General features: G+C 45.1%; 1 protein-coding gene, 1 long non-coding RNA gene, 4 other non-coding genes and 1 pseudogene across 8 annotated transcripts in view; 4 read left to right on the forward strand and 3 right to left on the reverse strand.

Moving 5' to 3' along the window:
- Positions 1–12065, reverse strand: part of Znfx1 (zinc finger NFX1-type containing 1) — a 28121-nt gene extending 16056 nt beyond the window's left edge. Inside the window, exons 1-3 of one of the 3 annotated variants that reach the window (XM_020169930.2) lie at positions 11610–11749; positions 9463–9616; positions 4059–5867 (exon numbers count right to left, since the gene is read on the reverse strand). In XM_020169930.2, the coding sequence (XP_020025519.1) occupies positions 4059–5867; positions 9463–9550 (1897 nt within the window). In that variant the 5' untranslated portion in view covers positions 9551–9616; positions 11610–11749. Of the gene's footprint in view, positions 1–4058; positions 5868–9462; positions 9617–11609 lie in introns of all 3 variants that reach the window. The other 2 variants (XM_020169931.2, XM_074074956.1) reach the window with 2 other exon arrangements.
- Trnaa-ggc (transfer RNA alanine (anticodon GGC)) lies at positions 2852–2924 on the reverse strand. The gene has a single exon. It is a non-coding gene; the product is annotated as a tRNA-Ala (tRNA).
- Positions 12066–12193: 128 nt separating the features above from the next.
- LOC109690536 (uncharacterized) lies at positions 12194–15289 on the forward strand. Its single transcript, XR_002212806.2, has 5 exons — positions 12194–12354; positions 12681–12788; positions 13822–13906; positions 14165–14231; positions 15155–15289. It is a non-coding gene; the product is annotated as an uncharacterized lncRNA (long non-coding RNA).
- Positions 12516–12606, forward strand: LOC141423780 (small nucleolar SNORD12/SNORD106). Its single transcript, XR_012448588.1, has one exon. It is a non-coding gene; the product is annotated as a small nucleolar SNORD12/SNORD106 (small nucleolar RNA).
- On the forward strand, positions 13665–13753 carry LOC141423782 (small nucleolar SNORD12/SNORD106). Its single transcript, XR_012448590.1, has one exon. It is a non-coding gene; the product is annotated as a small nucleolar SNORD12/SNORD106 (small nucleolar RNA).
- On the forward strand, positions 13995–14086 carry LOC141423781 (small nucleolar SNORD12/SNORD106). The gene has a single exon (XR_012448589.1). It is a non-coding gene; the product is annotated as a small nucleolar SNORD12/SNORD106 (small nucleolar RNA).
- A 1655-nt stretch (positions 15290–16944) lies between the features above and the next one.
- LOC109690534 (receptor-binding cancer antigen expressed on SiSo cells pseudogene) lies at positions 16945–17600 on the reverse strand (annotated as a pseudogene).
- Positions 17601–20426: the final 2826 nt, after the last annotated feature.

Below are 20426 nucleotides of genomic sequence, written 5' to 3' on the forward strand. Positions count from 1 at the left end.
GCTCAAGTGATCCTCCAACCCCAGCTTCTGGAGTAGCTGGGACTACAGGTGCACACTATAGTGCCTGGTTTTTGTTTTTGAGTATTTTGAGATGCCTTAAAGTTTAAGCAGCATAAATAAGTATATTATAAAAAGTCTCTAAGCCACACAGTGTCTCACTGGAAGAAACTGATGTTAGCAGGCTCTTGAGCAACTTTCCAGTAATAGTATTTCTATGCATACATAAGCAAATAGAGATGTTTTTATTTTTCCAGTTTCTTTGTTGAATACATGTAATAGCAGACTATATTCTGGTTTTCACTTATGTATTGGAAGTAGTTCTTTATTAGCACACAGAAATCTCTCTCTCTCTCAAAGCTGTAAGGTACTTTTCAGTCCCCGATTGATAAATGTAAACTGCGCTTTCCAATCTTATGTAGCAAAGTTTTTTTTTTTTTTGGCCGCACTGGGATTTGAGCTCAGGGCCTCACATTTGCCAGGCAGATGCCTTTATTGCTTGAGCCACTCCACCAGCCGTCATGTAGCAAATTCTTTTTCCATACCATGGAAAGCCTGCCTTTGTGACATGAGGGGAAAACTCAGACTTCAAGATTAAAGTCAGCTATACATAAATTATGTCTATAAACTGCTAAATTCTTAAGTTGTGTCAGGTTAAGGTAGCCACTGTCCTGAAAAACTCAGGTGCCTAAGAGTGATACAGGAAAATCAAAGACTTCACTATACTGTAATAAGTAGCGAGACTCCATCTTTCAAATAAGCTGGTCATGATGGCATGCCCATCACCCCAGCTATGCTGGAGGCATAGGGAGGATGATCACAGTTCAAGGCCAGCTCAGGATGATGAGACCCTATCTGAAAAATAATTTAAAAAAAACAAAAGGGGTTGTGGGCATGGCTCACTTGCCTAGCAAAGCACAAGGCCCTGAGTTCTTACAGTCCTGCAGAAGAGAAAGACAAAGACAAATCCTAACTCTGGTTAAATGAGAGACACATGGAACCCACAAGACATGGAAGGCTCCAGCCTGGTCGATGAGGTTGGGAGAGGCTTCCCTGGGGAAGCGACAACTGACTAAGCACAGGCAAGAGGGAATGGGGCAGACTGGATGGGAGGCCCATGCCATTTTCTGGGTGAATGAAGGCCAAGGTCTGCCTTCAGCTGTGGAGGTAGAAGTTTCAGAGATAAAAATGACTGAAACTTGGTAACAGTTTGACTGGGATAGGGGTGAGCAGAAAAGGATGACACCTATGTTTCTAGTTTGTAGTTTGGAGGACTGGAGGATAAGCATACCTCAGCAGAAAAGACAATCTTTGGAACTCACTATTTACCCCATCCCTTCCCAGGGCTTCCTTCATCTGACAAGAGTGGCTGTTTTGGAATTTTCATCCCTCAAATGACCCTTTACTTACAGATAGGCCCTTTACTAGTATGTGTTTGTGTCTTCTATCCTGAAAAGATTATTGAACTTAGAATTGAAGAACCCTAATTCAAGAGATAACATTAGAAGAAAACTGTTTGCAACATGCATAGTTTGAAAATACAAACACCTCCAACAAATCAATAAAAAAGAATTCAACATAAGCATGGGGAAAGCATATGGAAAGACAATCTATAAGAGCACACATATAAATAGCTAACAAATACAAGAAGGGGTATTTAATTCCCCCCACCCTTTTTTTTTTTTGGCTGTACTGGGGTTTGAACTCAGGGCTTTGTGCTTGCTAGGCAGCACAATGCTTTACTATTTGAGCCATGTCTCCAGCCCTTTTTGCTCTGGTTATTTTGACACTTCCTTTTTTTGGTGGTACTAGGAATTGAACTCAGGGCCTTGTTTTTCCTAGAGAGTCACTCTACCATTTGAGTCACTCCACCAGCCCTTTTTCAAGATAGGGTCTTTTGAACTACTTGCCTGGGCTGGCTTCGAACCATGATCCTCCTGATTTTAGCCTCCTGAGTAGCTAGGATTACAGGCATGAGCCACCTGGCTTGCTCTGGTTACTTCTGAGAGAGGGGCTTCCTTTTTGTCCCAGCTGGCCTGGACCATGATCCTCCTAGTTATGCTTCCCCCAGTATCTGGGATGACAGGCATGTACCACTATGCCCAGCTTTTTCTGTTGAGATGAGGTCTCATGAAATTTTTGGCTAGGTTGGCCTGGAACCATGATCCTCTAGATCTCAGTCTCCTGTGTAGCTGAGGTGACAGGTGTGTGCCACCTTGCCCAGCTACTGGGTGGGATGGAGGGTCTTGCAAACTTTTTGCTCAGGCTGGCCTCAAATAGTGAGGGACTGGGGATGTAGCTCAGTGGTTAAGTATTTGCCTAGCATGCACAAGGCCCTGGGTTCGATCCCCAAAACCATAAAACAAATAAAATAAGAAGTGCAAGCTGGGTGTGGCAGTATATGCCTGTAATCCCAACACTTTGGGAGGCTGAGACAGGAAAATCAAAAGTCCAAAGCCAGCCTGGGCCCTATAGTGAGACCCTGTCTCAAAAAAACAAAGGGCTAGGGGTATATGGTAGAGCACCTGCCTAGCAAGTATGAGGGCCTGAGTTCAAAATCCAGTATTGAAAAACAAACAAACAAACAAACTTACAAATAACATTATTCTTGATCCAGTTAGGAATTTCTCTGCAGGATATATTGTTTCTGTGTGAAATGACTCACAAATAAGTTTGCCCACCAAGGCATTATAGCAGTGATTTTTTAAATTATGCATATTTTCTCATCATTTAAGGACTGGAGGAGTGGCTCAAGTGGCAGAGCACCTGCCTAGCAAGCATGAGACCCTGAGTTTAAATCTCAGTACCGAAAAAAAAAAAATCTCATCACAAGGAACTGTGTATTGTTTTGCTTTGGTGGCACTGGGGTTTGAACCCAGGACCTCATGCTTGCCAGTCAGGTGCTCTACCACTTGAGCCATTCCACCAGCCTATACATGTACACATGTAAACACATAAATGCTCTGAGAACACCTGGAAAGATATTCATCAAAGTGCAAATCAAATTACCACCCTAGAGCAGGACTAGAGCATGGCACATGGGGGTCAGGTATAGTGAGTCACTTCCACAAGAATAAAGTTCAGCGTGGAGGACAGGAACCAGGACTCCACAGCCACACCACTGTGTGCAACTCTTAGGTCTGTCAATTACCATCTGTAAGGCCTTCATACCACTTAAATAAGGGGTAGTTTAACCTTTCTTTGCTTTAGATTTTTCACATGTAAATTTTTTTGAGGTACTGGGATTTGAACTCAGGGCCTCAGGCTTGCTCTACCATATAAGCCACTCTTCCAGCCCTGTTTTGTGCTGGGTTTTCTTGAGAACTATTTGCCTGGTCTGGCTTTAAATCTCGATCCTCCTGATTTCTGCCTCCCCAGTAGCTAGGATTACAGGTGTAAGCCACTGGCACCCAGAAGTAAAATGGTTTGAATGCTACCCCAAAGGTGTGTTGTGAGGATATAATCAGTTAATGCATAAATGTGTAAAGTAGTGCTTGGCACTGTGATTTACTATTTGATACTATTTTTTTCTTTTTAAAAAACGTATTTTTAAATTTTTGAATCATAATATATTAAGAATACAAGGGGATTTCATTGTGATAATTCCATGCATGTGTACAGTGTACCTTCAACAAGTCCCCTCCCCCCATTATATTTCCATTCTCCCTCTCCCTCTTCCTCTCTGCTTCAGTGTTTGGTGGGTTTCATTATGCTGTCCTCAGATTTTTTTTTTTGGTGGTACTGGGGTTTTGAGCTCAGGTTTTTGTGCTTGGTAGGCAGGGTTTTTACCACTTGACTCATGCCCCCAGCCCTATTTAATTTAAAATAGTATAAAATTGAACAAATTACTATGTCCTCTGGTAAAGTAGAGATTATGCACGTCCTTGAAAGTGATCTCTAGCAGTCTTTCTAATTGTGTGATTTTGGTCAATTACTATGCATGCCTATGTTCCCTAATGGAAAATGACTGAGTGGATACTCTATGACCACACTTAGGTCCACTTCAGGGGAGTACTTCTAAATGAGACATTCCAGAAGCTTAGAGCAAAATCCTGTCTTACCTGTTCCTGGAGGTCCTTGGATAATAGCCAGTTCCCTTGTGAGAGCAAACTGTAAGGCTTCCATCTGGGAGTCATCCAGCTTCAGGGCGTCTTTTGAGGGCCACTGGCTAATGTCTAAGACATTAACTCTAGGACGTCTCAAGCCCTCGGCATTCCTCAGCGATTCCGTGGTGGCTGAAGGACTCTCTATTAATGGGGTGAAATCGTATCTGCCACCCATTAGCAAGTACCGTGGCTCACTGACATGAGAGTCACACTCCACGATATTCCTCTGGAAGGGGACATCTTCCTCTTGGACCTCCTGCAGTCCTTCCAGGACATGCCTGTAGGCCTCAAAATATGCCGTGGTCTCCACCATGAGGAAAGAGTCGCAAGGCTGGACCTCTGCTAGCAGCTGTTGGCTCTGCTCATTGAAGCACAGCTGGACAATTCCTCGGCAGAGATCTTCTTGTTCCCGGTTAGAAACAGTGGCAAAAAGAAACGTCTCAAAGTTGTCTTTGGACATGCACACCAAGGACCCATACAGCAATCGTTTGGAATTCTGCCAGCGAACAAACTTCAGCGGTTTGGTGTCAAACTGTACTTTATAGACAATGCCTGATGCTGCACACATGGGGGTGATAATCCTAGTATCAAAGTAGATTCGGATGTCATCAAACTTCCTCTTCCTCAGGCCCTGGTCCTCAAAGCTTTGGAGAAGTTCTAAGATGCCTTCCCGCAGAGGTCTGACAAAATCTTCTCGCAGGAGTCGGAAGTGGGTATCTAGATATATAGCAGTGCTGTCATATTTTCCAGAAATGATGTTGGGGCGAAGGAAGGGCCTCTCATCCAAGTGCACTTCATTGTAGGTAGGATAGATGGGCATGGTCCTGTAACTCTCAACCTGGCCTTCAGCCTCAGGCTGCACTAGAGTGTAGGTATCCACTCTTAAAGTGCCCTCTCGCCTCTTTTCCTGAAGATGCTCAATGATGGTCTGCATCTTTTCCAGGTTCTTCTCTGTCTCCTCTTCTATGTCAACACCAGAGGCTCTCAAAGCATTAAGAGATGTCTGCAGGAGAGAAATGAGCATGGATGTTTCCTGCACAGAGCTGGCGGGGAAGATGCTTACAAGGTCCTGGAGGAGAGAGATGATATTGCTTATGTGCTCTGGATACTGGTTTCGAATGTCAGGGATGGGCTCAGTAGTCATCCCTACGACATACGTAGGTAGGCAGGTTTTGAGGAATCTGGAGCTCTTCAATATGCCCAGCACATGGAGAATGCTCTGACGGTCCATTTTGGAGCTGCAAGCCTTCCGAAGAACCTGGCAGATGAGTTCAACAAAGCTGGATTTCAGGGAAGAATGAGATAGGAGTTCCTTCAGGCCCAAACTCGTGGCAAGTGTGATAACCACTTCAGAGGGATCTTTCTGCAAAAGACTTTCTAGGAATTTATAACCCAGTTTCTTTGCCTGCTGTGGCTGTTCTGCAGGCTTCTGATGGGGGCTCCGCCACTGCTGGAAGTTTTCATTGGGCCATGGTATCCTGCGGTTCCTACCCTCCTGGTTGTCATTTCTCTGTCTGGTGTCATTCTCCTGACCATGTCTTTGGCCTCTAGCTTCATCACTGGTATGTTCCTCCTGGTTCCGTCTTCCCTGATGTGGGTTCCTGCCCATGGCTCTAAATCTTTCTTCCCTTTGCCGGTAAGGAACAGGATGACTGTTGGCCCTAGGATGCCTGTTGGGATGGTTGGCTCCTCCTCTGAGTGTGTTGGCTGGTGGGTTATTGGCCTGATTTCTAGCTCTTGGTGGTAATTCTCCATCCATAGGCCCTACACAAAATGAGAAGCATAAAATCAAGGGGCAAGTAAACTCAACAGGACAATAATGTTTTCATTTTCTAAAACAATTAAGCTCAGGTTTTACTTGGAGAGTGAAAAGGTGTCCTACTAAGTTGTGTAACAAATGAAAAATAGGGCTAGGGAATCAGGTGTGCTGGCCAAATTGGGACACTGAGTCAGAAGATCAAAGTTTAAGGCCAGCCTGGGCTACACAATGAGACTCTTGTCTCAAAAAAACAAAACCAACAACCAAGGCACCAGTGGCTCACGCCTGTAATCCTAGCTACTTAGGAGGCAGAAATTAGGAAGGTCATAGTTCAAGGCCAGCCCCAGCAAAAAAATTGAGACCCTATCTCAAAAATACCCAACTCACAAAAAATAGGCTGGCAGAATGGCTCAAGTGATAGAGTGACTTCTTAGCAAGGTGAGGCCCTGAGTTCAAACCCTAGGATACTGCAACAGTAACAAAAAAAAAAAGAACAACAACAACAAAAATGATAGAGCTGGGGGTACAGCTCAGTGGTAGAACACTTGCCTGGCATGCATGAGGCCCTGAGTTTGATCCCCAACATCAAAATGAAAACAAATAGATTATTATTGCTGCGAAGATTATGAAAATACTGTTTTTCTAAAGGATGCAAAGGGGAAAAGGAATAAGCATTTGTTGTGTCTTAAAGAAAAAAATGTATGTAGTATTTCATTTAATTTCACAAACTGGGACTCAAGTTTCTGAGGGTCGAAAAGGTCAGCTCATTGCTTCTAGCCTCTTCCCAGTACCAGACAGCAGTCAGAGATGAGGTTTAGGGAGAAACGGATCTGGTTTAAATGCTGACCAGGGCACTTCCTCACTGGGTAACCTGGTGTAATTTCTCTGAATCTCAGCATCTGGCTTGTTGTACATTACATGTCTGTAAAATGCTGAGAACAGCACGGGACACATGAAAAGCTCTAAGTGTCAGCTAGTAGCAATAGTAATACTTTATTGGGAATACACTAGTGATCTCTGTAGCCAGTGGTTCTGCTACACAACTAGCACAGGCTACAGAGACATCAAGTAGACTGAAACTATACAGAGAAATACCACTTCAACTTTGTCCTGCATCAGCAAATGCTGTTTGAGTGGGAAACAGGAAGGTAGGGCTTCCTTTACTGTGATGTTTTTTTCAGCTAACTCATAGATTGTGAAGGAAACTGAAACATGGATGTCAAGTTTTGTTTCAGGAAACTGAAAAACGAACTCAAGATTTCCTGTTTTGCAAAGTGCGAGTTCATCCACATGGTACTTATCAGTTATCAACACTATACAGGAAGCTGGGGGGAGAGAGATGGCAAGAACACCGTGGCACACTGGGGACACCACCACCACCCTGTGAAGGAAGCCACACTTGTCCTCCTTGAGCTGCCTCTCCTGTCATAAGGACCTTGCTCAACATGGGAGACTCCCAATCTTTTTACTTTCCTTTCCTCTAATACTGAAACTGGAGCTAATTCAACTTAGCAGAATTACATGGAGATTCTAAAAACAAAACAGAATGTGCACATAAAAAAGTTATGAAAGCTGCAAATACAAATACCTGAGATGACCAAACCATTTAATGACACCAGATACTAAATATATTTATGTACATAGTTTTCGTTTTGCACCTTGCAGAGAAAATTTAATTAATTTATGAGACAAGGCCTTGCTATATAGCCCAAGTTGACTGTGAACTTGCTATGTAGTCCAGGCTGCCCTTGAATTCTCAATCTTCCTGCCTGAGCCTCTCAAGTGCTGGGATTACAGGCATGTACCACCATGTCCAAATGGAGAAAATTTTAATGTAACAACATAAAGAAGGATTTGGTAAAATGTAAATGCTGTACAACTGAACTCCAAGGGTTTCTTTTGCTTCTTTGGTTTTTTTTTGGCAGCACTGGGGTTTAAACTCAAGGCCTCATGCTTACTAGGTGGATGCTTTTACCACTTGAGCCATTCTGCCAGCCCCCAAGTTTTTTTTTAATTCAGTACTGGGACTTGAACTCAGGGCCTACACCTTGAGCCACTCCACCACCCTTTTTTACTGAAGGGTTTAGGCAAGATAGGGTCTTGCTAACTTATTTGCCCAGGCTGGCTTTGAACCATGATCCTTCTGATCTCTGCTTCCTGAGTAGCTAGGAATAAGGGTGTGAGCCACCAGCCCCTGGCAGCCCCAAAGTTGTTTTTTTGTGTTTTGAATCTTTTTTTACATTTCCTCAAATGTATACACATTGTTTGGACCACCTCCTCCCCCCAGCCCCCAAGTTTTTAATAATTATTATATTAATATTTATTTTCAATTCCTACAATATCAGGAAAGTCCTATTTTTAATATTTTGATCTGATTAAAAAACTTAGTATCTTGACAGAATAAAAATTGTTATAATTTCTCATTCTTTCAATAATCACATAGGCCATAAAACAAAATCCCACAGTTTTTTCTGATTTGTTTCAAAGCTAAAATCCAAATGACGCAGGAAAAAGCAAGAATCCATTGACTGTTTAGAAAGTTGTGATCAGGCTGGGATTAGCTTAGCAGAACACTTGTTTAGCATGCTTCAGGCCCTGGGCTCCTTCAGCAACACACACACACAGACAGACAGACACACACCTGGGCTCCTTCAGCAACACACACACACACACACACCTGGGCTCCTTCAGCAACACACACACACACACACAGGGCTCCTTCAGCAAAACACACACACACACCTGGGCTCCTTCAGCAACACACACACACACACACACACACACCTGGGCTCCTTCAGCAACACACACACACACACACACACACACACACGGCTCCTTCAGCAAAACACACACACACACACACACACACACACAGGGCTCCTTCAGCAAAACACACACACACACACACACACAGCAACACACAGACACACACACACAGGGCTCCTTCAGCAAAACACACACACACACACACACACACACGCACGCACACACACGTTCTCAGCAAACAGAACAATTTCTCCAGTCAGTAACACTCTTGTACCTGAACTATCCACTATGTAATATATACTCACTGACCACATGTGGCTACTAAGTATGAAAAATATGACTAATACTTAAGTTTTGAAGGGAAATAAAACATTATTAAAGTTATTGGTCTGTCATATGCAATACGTTGAATATCATACTCAATTACAATATAATGATAGTATTTGGATGTTTTGAGTTAAAACACAGCATTAAACTTTATTAGCAAATTTCAAAAATCAATTTCACCTGTTTCTTGTTACTTTTTGAAATGCTACTAGACAATTAAGAATTGTTTTTGGCTTGTACTATTTCTATTGGATAGTGCTGCTCCAAACCAAGAGTGATTACCATTTTGCTACTCTACCACTGTTTTTGCTGAAATGAACTGTGTCATTCATCAGTTCTCTCAGGTAAGTGGAGGACCAGCTGTCCTTCAGTCACCGAGGCTGTGGCTAGGGAGCCGTTCTTACCTGGCAGATGCAGGAAATATAAGGTGGGCCAACTCATTCACAGAGAACCCAATTTCCTTACTCCTTAGAATTTCCTTTCCACTAAGTAGGAAACCTTGCTTACCTCTGAGGTTGGTATAGAGATTCCTGGGCCTGGCCTCCAGCTGAGGTCGTCTCTCCTCCATGTCTGAATCCCTCCAGTTCTTCCTCATTCACGTTAATTTCAGTTATCTGAACCATACAGGCTGAGAACTGTCAGTGCCCTTGAGACACAGCATCTAGCAGCAAAGCCCAAACACAATAAAGCCAGTACTGCTTTTACACTTTAACGGCTTATTAGCTAAGAGCCAAATTTGGAGTTTAGTCATGAGCACAAATGCTCAACTCTGTGAATGCCCAAAACACTAAATTCACAATGTAGGGACCAAATTCCCCCATTCTTTGCACTTTCTGGGGCAGAGGGAGCATCATCAATTTACATCCAAAACTACTGTTTGGCTGACGCTGTAGCCAAGTTACTCAATCAGTTGCTAGGTTTCATTTTCCTCTCCCACAAAGCAGATAAATATTACTGCCAGGACAAAAGGAGTACATTTTTGTTAATCCCAAACCATGTATTTGCCATCCTATCTGCATGTACCTTATAAATACTTATACAAATATGCTTGTAAATACTTACATAAATATATAAATACTTATAAATACTCTATAGGTTGCAGTATCTTATACTTTGAAAATAATCAGTGAGCAGTTATCCTTTCTCCTACTCTTTGGAGCACACCCAAGGGATCAAGCCCTCTGCTCTACTGAATCAAGAGGAAGAAATTACAGGTTTCAGTAGCATCTACAGGGTGCTAATCCTCAGGACCAAAACCCAGCAATTCTTCCCTCTCCTTCCTCGATGATTTTTAACAATGTTCTCTAAGAGAATGCCCCTTTAAGAACTTCTCGATAACCCCTGCACCTCATGTGCGCTTGGGCTATGGAAAAAGTAGGTGACTCAGAGTCCCCAGCAAAGGGATTTTTGAGCCTGTCCTTGTCACTGAGTTTAAAAATATTCATAGCTGAAAACTGTGAATAGATTTGGCATTATATGAGTGGTAGTTTTTGTCCTCATCAGATAAAGGAGTCCCTTCTATTCCCTCTGGGAATATTTTTGCAGTCTCTTCCCTCATCTTATCAAACCCTGCTCTCTTGTGCAAGTTCAATACTTAAGTTTTGTTTTGTTTTTGTAATTTTGAAGGGAAAATTCCTTCTTCCTCTTTTTGAAAGATACTAAAATAGAAGCCCAGAAACTTGGGGTGGGGTGTTAAAAGAAATTAAAGCCAAAAAAAAAAAAAAAAACCAAAAAAACCCCAAATGTTAGGAAAGGAAGGGAGGAGTGCTTAGGAAAAGGAAATGCTACAAAAAAAGGAAACAAATGTTTTTTGGGGAGAATCAAGGCTGAGAGCGCAGAAGAAAATCAGTGATGGTCAAGTGGCTAGGGACAAGCCTTTAGAGAATGGTAATTAGCACGGTGGATGGAAGAGGTGAATCAAGAATCCACAGCTGGTTTGCAGGACACAGTATAGGGTCAACGGAGAGCCAGGGTTGGGTGGGAAGGAAGGTGCCATCCCCCTACCCCAGCTGAAGTAGGGAGAGCTGGAGAGGTCTGAGAGCTTCAAGAGAAAAAGGATGGACAGAGTTCAGCTGGGGGTGCCTGCGGGAGTAATAGGGGGCTTGAGGGATGGGGCATGTAGGGTGATGAGAGGACTTTGCAAGAGGTGGAGGACAGAGATAGATGCAAGGAGTAGTTGGGCAGGAAGTGAGGGGCAGAGATGGGGTGGGGGGCAGAGATGGGGGAGCCAAGGCAGGAGGGGGCTGCTTCAGTGGGGGGCCCAGGGGACAGCTCCTGATGAACTGAGAGGATGGGGACGCAAAAGAAGGTAGCAGATGCACTGACGGGCGGGGGACGGGGGTAGCAGGTGACCCAAGGGGATGGGCACTTCTCCGGGTGCCAAGGAAGTGGAAGAGAGGTGACGGGACTCTGGGGATGATGGGGGTGCAGAGGAGAGTGGATCTGGACCCTGGAGGTGCAAGGGGCTCGCAGGGGTGAGGACAGGAACACTGGAGGGTAATGGGGACCCGGAGGGAAGGGGACAGGGACTCTGGGGGTGCAGAGGGGACTTTGGGGTGCGGAAGGGAAGGGACTCGGGGCTCTGTGTAGAGGCAGAGAGTCGCCGGGGGTGGAGCAGGTCAGGAGCAGGTGCGGGACAAGCGGCGGTCACTCACCGGTTCCGGCGTGTCCTCTCAGAGCCACCGCCCCGGCTAGTACTCGGCTCGGGCTCGGGCAGGTCGGCGGCCCCGCCCGGCACCGCGCACTTTCGGTTTCCTTTCCCCGCAGACCCTGGGCGGGGCGAGGAGCCGGGCGGGCGGCCCGGAGGAAGAGGAGGAAGCGGAGGAGGAGGAGGAGAAGGGGGAGGAGCGGGCCGCGGGCACAAGCCAGGGGCCGGGCCGGGCTCGCCGGCGACCCCGCCCTCGGGGCGGGCGGAAGGGCGGTGTCGCTTCGGCTCCCCGCGGCGGCGGGGGCGGCGGGCTCGGGCAGGCGCGGCCGAGGGGAGGGGACAGCAGGGGGCGGGCTAACTGCGCCCCAGACTGTCGCAGGCCTCCTCTGGCCCCGAAGGAGAGGGGACCCGGCGGGCGGCTTGATGCGTGAGAAGCGCGACATGGCGGCAAGGCGGAGGAGCCTGGACTGCCCAGGGTGTACGGGGGAGGGGGCGGGGCTAGACGCGGCTCTGACAACCATTACAGCGCCTCGGGCTGGCGCGGCTCACAGACTACATATCCCAGAGAGCGCTGCGGCGCGGCCGGAAGAAGAGCGTGCGAGACCAGTGCGCAGGCGCGCGAGCCGACTCGGATTATATAAGAGAAGTCCCGTGGTCTTTTCGTTCTTTCACTTCTGCGGCGTCTTTCTGTTGTTTTAGGTCCTGCGTTTCACAGGAGGTGACTTTTCCCCGGCATCCACGTTATGTTTAGGGTGAGTGGAATCCCTACTGTCATCTGCTCGCGGACTTTGGTCCTCCTTTAAATTTCTTTGCCGTCGCCCCTCTTAGCTTCAGCGCGGAACGCAAATTGGTTTTAGGTCCAATAAATTAATCTGGAAAAACTCCGCTTTCCGCGAGGGTCTGTTAGCGCTTGGCTGGTGTAAATGATGACCTCACTTTTTTCCCCATCAGATCGACAATGCTGATCTCTTAGAACAATTGCCAGTTAGTCCTGATACACCAGCCCCCGAACGCCCTTCACTGTTCTTTTCTATTAGTAGCAAGATGGCGACAATGTCTTTTTCTTTTGTTTTGTTAGGCTAGCGCGACAAAGCGGTGCAGAATGGTTGTTGGAGGCTCTGATCATATCGGGACCTCCAGAGGAATCCCGTTTAATTACCTGCAACCTTCGATCTCCTAAGCTCCGGTAAGCATTTGTCTTCTCGCGTATTGTAGGAAATTCGTGCTTTGAAGAGCTGGGTTGGCTGTGTTTTAAGATTTAGTAGCAGCTGTGGTTTTTTTCTTTTTTGGGATGCTGCAGACGGACCCACGGGTTCATGTATAGTAAGCACGTGCTCAGCCCCTAGTTAAACCTCTAGCCAATTTCTGCTGAGTACCTCCTAGGTGCTGAGTATTAGGGGCTTTCATTATAATTGTCACATACTGCTTATTAGAAATTGCTTCTAGTGAATTCCTCTTTACACAGATTTTTGGATCCCATTTCTTCATCTGCTCTCTTGGTCATTTAAATATCTATGTGGATGGATAATACCTTACGGTTTCCGGAAAGCCAGATAATGCTTCCATTGAACAGCCATTCAAATCAATTCTCAGTTGCATAACTAACTTTTCTTTGCATGAATGCGGGAGTGAGGTAGTTAAAGGGCTGAGACTATTGCCTCGGGAGTTTTTTTAGCTTTGTTTTTCCCAGATCCAAATTCTTTTGCACTCAGTGCCTACACCTTGAGTCACTCCACCAGTCCTTTTTTGTGATGGGTTTTTATTTGAGATAAGGTCTCACAAACTGTTTGCCTGGGCTGACTTTAAAATGCTGTCCTCCTGAGTAACTAGGATTACAGGCATGAGCCACCAGCGACTGGCTCCCAGCCTGTTTCTTAACAGGAAATTATTGGTAACATCTTGTTGCTTAGAAAATTTCTATTGGTCTCACTGTTAAAGAAATTGATGATTATTGCTTTACTGCTAGCAGCAGGACACAACATAAACTTCTCATGAATGAGTACCAGCAGACCAACATGCCAACCAAATCTTACTCTTTGCTAAAGGCTCACCAAGGCTCCCTGCTGGCATAAGTGATGACTGAACTTTTTTCCCCGACAGATCGACCATGTTGATCTAAATTCTAAGCCAGTTACTGTCTGATGTGCCAGCTCGAGCAGGAAGTGCCTCCTCCAATGGCCATCTAGCTTATGGGAACTTAGCTTTCTCTTTCTTTTCAGTTTTGCTGCTGGCAGAAATAAGACTGAGTGGATCAGTCTGACCAAGAGCGAAGAAAGGATGGTGATTACATGATGTCTCCTTCAGGTGACACAGGACATGCAGGGGAGGTGATAGGTGGGGTTTTTCCAGTATTGATTGGCCTACATTCTATTTTCTTTAACTTACAAAGTAAGTTGATGCAACTGATGACTTAACTTTTTTCCCCATCAGATCGACCCTGTTGATCTAACTAAACTATTAGCCAGTTTTGTCTGATGCATCAGCTCAGAAATAGCTTGTCTTTTGTGCTTGCTCCGTTCTTGGTTTCTCCAGTGTTAACCTTCTTTGGCCTTATTTCTACAGGTCAGGAGCCCTGCTTGCCAGTGTACATTCAGTCTGATCTTTGGCTTGGTTCATTGTCCTGCAACAGGTAAGCTTTCTGCTTTGCAGATGTCAAGCCCCATAGCAGTCATTTGCTCACTGGAGGAAATCCAGTTCCAAGGTTGAAATCAAACAGGACTTGGCTTAAAGTTCCTGAACATGGAGTTGAGTTTGCTTTCCTCCCCTTTTTTTGGTCCCTGGGGACTGCACATGACTAGGCTCTCCTATTTGAGCCACACCAAGCCCCAGCTCTTTTGTTTGTGGGATAGGCTTTTTGTCCATGCTGGCCTGGAACTGTTTTCTTGCCTTGCATCTGAGTAGCTAGGGCTCAGCCACCCCTTGCCAGTGTTCCTTGAAAACCTGTCTGGTTATGTGACTGGGATATACATACATACATACAACAGATCAAACAGGATGACCTGAATCAGCTTCCATAAATTGTGCCTAGCATAGGAGTGTTTTTACAAACCATTCCTAGTTTTTCCCTGACTTGCTTGAGTATGATGTGTTTGCTACAAACAGGTGTGTCTCCTGGTAATGCATTCTCTTAATTTTTAAAACCTAAAAGGTATACCAGTTAATGTTAGTGGTCAATGTATACACGAGTTGTGTAGCTCTAGACATTTAAGAGGAATTTATTTTAGTGGAAGTGGGGTTTGAACTGAAGGCTTAACACTTGCAAAGAAGGTGCTCCACCGGAGCCTCTCCTCCAATCATAAGAATGTCACAAGAATGTCTTGTGAGCACATTCACGTCCTGTTGCTCCTTTCCATGTGTTCAAATTTATTTTTCCTTGTACTGAAGTTGAACTTGTGAGGCAGTTCTGGATTTTTGTCCTCACCTGGAAAAGCTTATTTAACACAGGTACAGGAGATGAGTTATTGGACTGTCTGCCTAGTGAATGAACCAAAGAATGTGTAAGACTTCTGACTAAAGTGGAGCATTGACCGTAATCTACCTTCTGTTTCTTAGGTGCTTCTCAGCTGTGTAGCTGGAGTATCACAGGCCTTCTTGGAAGAAATCAGCTTTTTCTGCTGAGACTGATTAGAGTTCTCTGAAGATTTCGAGGACTAATTCTGTATCTTAAAAATAAACCCTTTTAAATAATTGGCCATTGGAGATTAATGGGTGTGCTCAGTTTGGGTTCATGTCCCAGGTGTATGGGAGGGGTGAATGGGCTCATTGGGCACTTCTCTGGAAAGCATTACAAGGTTTCTCACTCCTCCCTCCCCAACTTGGTTTGAACTCAACCTCCTTGTTAGGCAGGCTCTCTGGTTGAAGAGGAAGATTGCCTTGAAACAGGGCTGTAAAACATGGGAAGCTGCCAAATCTGTAAAAGAAAATTCAGGACCCTGGTAAAGGGCGCCATGCAGAGATAACAACCCATTCCTGCCTGCCTTGTTTCCTGTAAATAAACTTTCCAAAGCAGGACTTCCTTTAGGTCTCTAACTCACTACTAGACCCTAATTAACCCAAGCACATTCCTTGTAACCTGATGCCCTGCACTGCCTTTTAAATACCCTGTGAATCCTTTGTCCAGTGCTCAGACAGGTATGCAAGTCCATCTGGGCCCACTGGCATAAAATAAAAAGAGCTCCACTTCAAGTGTCACTTCGTTTCTCATCTGACTTTCCACAACATCACTTGACAAGCACCCAGACCTTTCTACTTTATTAATATAATCTCATGCTTTCTGTTAGCTGGAATGCCAGCTTTTTTTTAACCTGTTAAAATGTATTCTTTAGGGGGTGGGGGGAGAAATAGCCCAGATGTACGAATATGTGAATAAAAGCTGTACTAAAGGGGAAAGGTATTTTCTAAACTTGTCTGACCTGGCCATAAACCAGGATCCTCCTGAGTAGCTAGGATTTACTGGTTGAGCTACCACTGAGCCCCCAAGTCTTGGTTTGTGTGGGCGTATTTGGGATTTGAACTCAGTCTGCTAAGCAGGCTCAACCACTGAGCTCCACGCCCAGGTATTAAGTGCTAGTGATTGGGTTCCTCATTGGGAGTGTTAGTGAACAACAGGCAGAGGGTTGACAACAATTAATAGGAGTGACGGGTGAATCATCGCCCACCCCTTTGAGAAAACATCTCAAGTCTGAGTGACTTGATTTGGTGCTGTCACTTGTGAGATGGGGAACGGAATCATGTTAGCACCCATGCATCAGCAATAGGCAGGCTTTGCTGAGGCGTAGGTCCTCCTGTGAACTGGGACTCCAAGCCATGCCTGGATTCCTGTCCTGAAAGCGAGAATGCCAGGAGGAACTGGGTGATGTCCCTGAGCACTAACGACAACAGCTGCTTGGTCTGAGCAGTTCCTTGTGTTACTTTGGTGAGACTGGAAAAATCTCTGAAAGCAGATGCTTTCTGCTTGAGCCACATAGCTCTGCCCCGTTTTGCTCTAGTGGTTGTGAAGGCGGGGTTCTATCTTAAGGCACCAGCACCCAACTCTTAACTGATTTTTAAAGCTGTCTGGGTCAGGCCACATTTCCATAATGTTGATACATGCTTTAATCAGTTTATATCCAGCAATAGTTTGACCCTCCCCCAGCTTGTACCCCTGGCTCTCCACACCTGCGTCTCCCACTCTGTCCCAGTTGACAATAGCAGTATAGCTTAAAGCCAACAAGATTTAATAAATAATTTGCTTATAACCACATTGAAGGAAAGCATAACAGAAGAGAATCTCGGTGTCCTGGATGGCCTGGTGAATGCATTAAAATCAAGCAGAGTGTTTGTATTCTGAAAACTTAAAGAGTCTATACAAATGTGTGGATCGTGAAACGCACATTTCTTCTGGCACTGTGACATTTGACGAATATTAACGAAAGTTCCACACCAATTTTGTTTTATTCCTTCTTTATTAGCCTCTATGCTTTCTCCATTTTCTTCCTTTATACTGCTTCTCTTTGCTCTTTTGTGCTGCCTCAGAACGTCTCTGTGCTTGCCAGGCTGCATCTTCTTCCCATGCCATGGTATTTTTTTGCCAGATACCTAAGTCACCCAGTTGAGAAGATTGAATGAAAGGCGTACCTTGTACTGTATTGGAGAACCCTGTGTTACCATCGGGGTTGCCAAAACTTAATGGTTCTCTCTTAATAACAACTTTCTGAATTTTCCTTAGAGTTGGTGTCATGTCCTTAAAATAGACTCCAGTTGTTCCAAAGCATTTTGTTGTGTTGCCACATTGTCATTCCCTTGGATCTTTAAACTCTCGGGTGCATTTTCATCCCAGGAGGTTTACATCTGTTTGCTTTGGAACTGAAGAAGAATCAACAGTAGTTGGCAAGGTTATTTGGTCTCCACTTGATTTCCTTCCTCTGCCAGATCTGCATATTAATCTCTTTAGGAATGAGAATGCTGTTGCTAGGCAGGTGCAAACTTTAAATAACCAAAGCTGCATGATGGCCACCATGGTGGGAATCAAAATCTGCCCCTCCCCCTTCCCCCTCACTGGGTGGGGTCTCAGAGCTACTTGGGCCGCACTGTCCAGGACCCTCCCCAAAATGTAACTGCCTCTGCAGTCCTAATACTAATGGTAACAACAGCTAACATTTATTGAACCCTTACTATGTGTTAATCATGGTTATTTGTATGTACCCAAATGTCTATTCTCCCAACAGTTCTCCCTCTCTGTGGCAGGTTGTATTTAACCCTCATTTGACAGTTGAAGGGACAGGTTCAGAGAAGTAAACAGCCTTGCCTAAGGTCACACAGCTGGTAAGCGGCAGGGCCAGTACTTGAATCCCATCAATCTGGCTCTTGCATTTTTTTTTAACTTGTAACCATTATTTTATTTATTTATTTTTCTTTTATTCATATGTGCATACAATGTTTGTGTCATTTCTCCCCCTTCCCCCACCCCCTCCCTTACTCCCCCACCCCCTCCTTCTCCCCTTTCCCCCTCGATACCCGGCAGAAACTATTTTGCCCTTATCTGTAATTTTGTTGAAGAGAGTATACGCAATAATAGGAAGGAACAGGGGTTTTTGCTAGTTGAGCTAAGGATAGCTATACAGGGAGTTGACTCACATTAATTTCCTGTGCCTGTGTGTTACCTTCTAGGTTAATTCTTCTTGATCTCACCTTTTCTCTAGTTCCTGGTCCCCTTTTCCTATTGGCCTCAGTTGCTTTTAAGGTATCTGCTTTAGTTTCTCTGCGTTAAGGGCAACAAATGCTAGCTAGTTTTTTAGGTGTCTTACCTATCCTCACCCCTCCCTTGTGTGCTCTCAATTTTATCATGTGCTCAAAGTCCAATCCCCTTGTTGTGTTTGCCCTTGATCTAATGTCCGCCTATGTGGGAGAACATACGATTTTTGGTCTTTTGGGCCAGCCCTTGCATTTGTAACCCTGGGCTTGACTGCAGTGTATTGCTTCAATGCAGAATAACACAGGAAGGAGGCAATTGCTGGCTCTTCAAGGTTCATCTGCTTTTGCTGGGTTTCCCTGTTGATGAGACCACTGAAGACAGAAGAGGCCCCACCTGCCTGTAAGGGCAGAGAAGCTCCCTGGACAGTCACCAGCTGCCTGAGCCTCCTGGCTTTGTCTCGTGGTTTCCTGGAGCTCTGGAAGGTCTCTGATGCTTGGACACTTTGCAACCTTTCTGCCCAGCTTTAGCTCATACCACAGTCCCAGCAAACATACCATGGGTCAATCTCATGCTACCCCCTTGTCCTCTTCACTGAGGGATCGTGGGTAAATTCCTGCATCTCCATAACCTCAGCTCCCTTGTCTGAGAATTAGGGTTCATAGCAATTCCTTCAGCGGAGTCAGGAGGTACCATTTTAAAGCACGTCTGCAAAGTGCTGATCTGGAGTCCAGTGCATAGTAGGAACACAATTCATATTTAGTTAATAAATATACATTCCTGCCACAGCAGATGGGCGAAGGTCTGTGTTGGGGAAATAGAAGAATAAATGTGTTCATTGAATGCTTGTCATGTGCAGTATTGTGTTTACTATTTGGTTCAATTAATCTACTGCTAACCCTGTTCATTGTTACTGAATTGTATAGACTGGAAAACTAAAAGGTCAGGGACATTTCATGACTCACTGAAAGCACACAGCTGGAGATCACCTGTGTGTGTGTGTGTGTGTGTGTGTGTGTTGGTTATTTTTGAGACAGGGTCTCACGAACTATTTGCCCTAGCTGGCTTCGAACCACGATCCTCCCTCTGATCTCTGCCTCCTGAGTAGTTAGGATTATCGGTGTGAGCTGCTGACACCTGGGTGGAAGTAACTTTTGAGTTCGAATCCTTGCTGTGCCATTTAACAGTCATGTGGTTTTGGGCAAGTGATTAACATCTCTGTTAGCCTAATTTCTTCAGAATCTGAAAAAAACAGGGCACCCTGGCTTGCTTCCTTTTGCATGGGGTGTTCAGGGCTCATCCGTGAAGAGCACGGATCTGAACATCCTGTGGCCGGTAGTGTGAAGGGTTTTTCAAGATAGGGTCTCCTAAACTATTTGCCTGGGCTGGCTTCCAACTGTGATCTTCCTGATCTCTGCCTCCTGAGTAGCTAGGATTACAGGCGTGAGCCACTGGTGCCTGGCTCTTTTGGGGATTTTTTAAGGAGTAAATGAACATTTAGAACTTTCTCTAGAAAGACCTTCACAAAAGCTTGCTAACTTGAGCTTCTCCTGATCATCTTTTTGTTCTAGATTTTGTCTGTCTCATTCCTAACTGTGGCGACACAATTGCTAGGAAACATGAACTGGCCCTTCTCAGAACCTGCGACTCCAGACTCTGTCTGCAGGGGGCGCCATTGGCACACATTTCTCCAGCATGTGACCTGCAGCCCCATTGTTGGCCTGGAAAGGGAGAAGACCTTGCCACCGGCTCTTCTAGGGTGAGCTATGGCTGCTAGCCTGCCAAAGGGCAGATTCCCCAGGCCTGAAATGTGGGCTGCAGACTCCTCATGCAACCAACAGCCCCCAAAGGAATTTACCCACAATGCCTCTGACCTAACAAATCATTAATCAATTTTCACTTTTCCAAGTTTCCTTCTATCCCAGGTCTTTCTCATGGTGGGGGTTACTGCCAGCATGGTTGGAGAGTCCCATTTTTAAGGAAAGCCAGAAACCCCAAAACTAAAGACTGAACAACACACACGGATGGGCTTCTGGTCCATATTAAGACCTCGGTAACTTGAGTGTGTCCCTTTTGGCACTACCCTTGTCCCTTTGCACCTAAAACAAAGGACACTGTGAATGTCAGATAAACAACAAATATGTTTAGTGCAAG

The sequence above is a fragment of the Castor canadensis genome, chromosome 5, assembly GCF_047511655.1.
Source record: "Castor canadensis chromosome 5, mCasCan1.hap1v2, whole genome shotgun sequence".
Classification (NCBI taxonomy): domain Eukaryota; kingdom Metazoa; phylum Chordata; class Mammalia; order Rodentia; family Castoridae; genus Castor; species Castor canadensis.